We start from the raw sequence: 3,579 nt of genomic DNA, 5'->3' as shown, positions 1-3,579 counted from the left end.
GATCGAGTACCTCACCTACTTGATCGAGTGCCCCCCACTCGATCGAGTCATGCTGACTCGTAGATACTACCCGCATGTTATCTCACATAACCCAACATACTATGCAACTTCATAATCTCAACATTATAATATAACTACGCATGTAATTCAACACAATTCCTCATATAATCAACAACATAATCTACTTCATGTTATTAAATGCCACATAATAAACAACCAGCATGCTTCTTAATGCCAACCAACATATAAACACACCCCACCAACTTTTCAATCATAATTTCAATCCTCCATTCCCAACATCCAACAATTCACAACATATATCATTACGTTCACATAAAAACTAGAAGACACCACATACGACCTTGACATATATCCCCCATGTGACCGGTTCAAAATTGTAGGGCGAGTTCGCGACTTTAGGACGTCTCCCAAGCCTTTGCATTAGTTCCTACAACCTTTACCCCGGGTTCATTTTAATTGACACCCTATGTTCATTATATTCATTAGTTACAGGTTTCAGGATCATCGCTCTGATACCACTTTGTGACACCCCCATACTCCAAGTGCCTTACCAGGACCACTCAGGTATAAAGATGTCACCATCTCGGTTTCCCAAGGCAATGATAATCATAAGACAATAACGAAACAACGTTTAAATAGTATAAGTTTAGTGAATAAATACAATCCAAAACCAAATGCCCAAAATACGGGTTACAAGTTCCCAAAACAACCGTCTAATCAACTAAATGAAAATGTCTGACAACAACTCAAGCTACAGCGGAAGACTCTATCATCTGAAGGTGACACATCCTATCCCCGAATGGATCACCACAGTTTTTAAAACAATAAACGGGGTCAGTACTAATCACACAATTTATATAACTCAACAATACAACAAACAACACAGCTCAATCGTCACAGATATACTCCGAACTCCATCATTAACTCCACAATACTGACTACACACTAAAGTGTGTAGCCCTGCCAGAGTACCCATCGCAACAGGTTACTCCTCGCCGCCAGTGGGGACCGCAATCGTTCCCACCTAAGCCCCGCTCATCTCCGTCGAGCGATAAACCCAAATCCATTAATGTGCACATCCCTTCTGCGGCGGGTTCCACAGAAGGCAAATAATGGGCGTGAAGCCACTCCCGCAAGTGACTCCACTCAGCCAGGGACGCACCCCGAAGAACACAGACAGATACAATCAACCACAACTACTATCAACAATCAAAACAAACAACCGTCACAATACTCGTACGATAATATTCAACAATCACAAAGCACAACCAACACATCATGTGACTAATACTGAGTAGGGAAACCCTACCTGGAATGCAATACAATCAGAGGGTCTCAACAACTGTTATCCAAAGGCCTCCTCTACGAATCCTCCTCCTAACATATAATCATACAATTACTAACAATCATAAAAGACAACAAAACCCCCAAACCCCCAAATTAGGGTTTAAACAACCTTAACAAAATACCATAAAATCAGTACGTAGATCTTACCCTCGACGCAAGGATCACAAGAATGTAAAGAAAGATGAATTCCGACCTCCCAAGCTCCGGGATTTGTCAATGATGCGAAGGATGCGAAGTACGTAGGTTGCAATCTCTTTTCAAAGTGACTAGGTTTGTAAAAGTGTTTATGAAAGTGACGGAAAGGTTTAAATACTAATTCGCATTATTAACAAAACCCGACAAAACATTACCCGTAAACCGGGCTACTCGATCGAGTAACTGACGTACTCGATCGAGTGCCGCCTACTCGATCGAGTACCAAGGCTACTCGATCGAGTACCCTGCAGGTCAGAAACTATTTTAAAATGCAAAACACCCTTACTCGACAGAGTAAGGCCCACTCGATAGAGTACCCAGAGGCTCATAAAACCGTAATATTACATGTTGCCATTCATGTCATTAATACTGAGTACCCAATTAGAAACTCTCCTAGCTTTAATGGTGCTGTGGAAATATTTAGTATTATCATCACCCTCAGCAAACCATTGAGCCTTTGCTTTTTGAGCCAGAGAGCTATGCTTAGCATCCTCAAGCAATTTAAAACTCTGAGAAACATCTTTTTCACTCTATTGCAATAAGATATTAGTAGGATCAGCATGCAGTTTTTCCTGAATATGATGTAGCAACATTTTGGCCACATTTGCAGTGGTTTCTATATTAGCAAATGCATTGCCATTAAGCTGCCTGAGAGGTTGTTTCAGAAGTTTAAGTTTTTTAACAACTTGAAACATCTTATATCCAGCCACAGGTTGCCCCCAAATATTGCCCACCACATCTCTAAAACCAGGATCGGACCCCCACATATTAAAATATTTAAAACTCCCTTTCCTTCTCTCCACAGTAGGTCTCATATTAATAGTGCAAGGGCAGTGATCATAAAGACCTTCGGGATGAAACATAGTAATAGTCTCAGGATAATGTGCAACCACTCATCATTTGCCATAGCCCTATCTATCCTACTAAACACCATAGCCCCAAGCTCATGCTTATTGTTCCAAGTATAGTAGGCACCCTGAGCAGGAAAATCAACAAGACCACAGTCATCCACACAATCTTGAAATCCCCTCAATTCTGCATTAGTGACTTCAGACCCTATCCTCTCACACATAGCAAGCACATTGTTAAAATCTCCCATAACCACCCACGGGCCATTAACACTAGTATCCATATGAACAAGTAACTCCCATAAAGCTGTCCTCTCAGCCACCCTATTAAATCCATACACCACAGACATCCACCAAGTACTGCTTGTAGGCAAAGACTTAACCTTAGCATGAATGACTTGGGCTTCAATACTAAGTATCTCCACCTCATAATTATTGTCATCCCATATGACCCAGATTCTGCCACCATCACGAGCTGTATTATTAGTCACCATGGCCCAATTAAGACTTAATCCCTGATGAACTTTATTTATTGCCATAGTCCTAACTCTGGTTTCAACTAACCCAAAAATTCCTATGTTATTATTATGCAGGAACCATATAATATCCTTCTGCTTATTCACATTATTCATACCCCTAACGTTCCAGAACCCTATGCTACCCATTTTCTTTACTGCCAGAACTGCCCTCCATTTCATCAGCTAACACTCTCCTATACATCACAGAATGTTCCAGTACCTCCATGTACGACCCTCTCCCACTTCCAAGAGCAATGCCTCCCTGTCTAGCCAGTTTGGTGATTATTCTAGAAGCAGAGAAAGGACGTGAAATAGGGTGATGCAGAGGTGTTATCAAATCCCCCAGCCTAGGGTCAGCAGCTCCACTAACCACAATCTGACTTTGTTCCACAGGGGCCTCAGGAACCCTGACTTCCTCCACAGGATCCTTGGCCTGCACTGAGGCCTTAGGTACCCACACCTTCTTCCCTGCTTTGGAGAATTTCAAAGGTTGTTTCCCCCTACAGTCCCGTGCCAAATGACCCAGACCTTGACATTGAGTGCACTGAACTGGTCTCCATTCATAGTGCACAATTTGCCTATGCACCACATCCAGTTCATCAGTGAATTCAATGACATCTGGTAATTCATCTCCAAACCTTACTTCAACC

General features: G+C 42.0%; 1 protein-coding gene across 1 annotated transcript; it reads right to left on the bottom strand.

Annotated features, from left to right (window-relative positions):
* Positions 1-1,904: 1,904 nt before the first annotated feature.
* Positions 1,905-2,950, bottom strand: LOC141620426 (uncharacterized). The gene is made up of 2 exons (XM_074437300.1): positions 2,411-2,950; positions 1,905-2,093 (listed from the first exon to the last, which is right to left on the bottom strand). Exons 1-2 carry the CDS (start codon positions 2,948-2,950, stop codon positions 1,905-1,907), a joined length of 729 nt encoding a protein of 242 aa, XP_074293401.1.
* Positions 2,951-3,579: the final 629 nt, after the last annotated feature.

The sequence above is a fragment of the Silene latifolia genome, chromosome X (genome assembly GCF_048544455.1).
Source record: "Silene latifolia isolate original U9 population chromosome X, ASM4854445v1, whole genome shotgun sequence".
Taxonomy (NCBI): Eukaryota; Viridiplantae; Streptophyta; class Magnoliopsida; order Caryophyllales; family Caryophyllaceae; genus Silene; species Silene latifolia.
The sequence above is the reverse complement of the archived record's forward strand: the minus strand, read 5'-3'. Positions and strand labels throughout refer to the sequence as shown.

Bases quoted from the DNA above. Each gene is read 5' to 3' on its own strand.
- LOC141620426 (XM_074437300.1), bottom strand. From the start codon at position 2,950: ATGGCAATAAATAAAGTTCATCAGGGATTAAGTCTTAATTGGGCCATG. The intron at 2,094-2,410 runs GTCTTTATGATC...TTATTGCAATAG, and splicing joins TACTATGTTTCATCCCGAAG to AGTGAAAAAGATGTTTCTCA.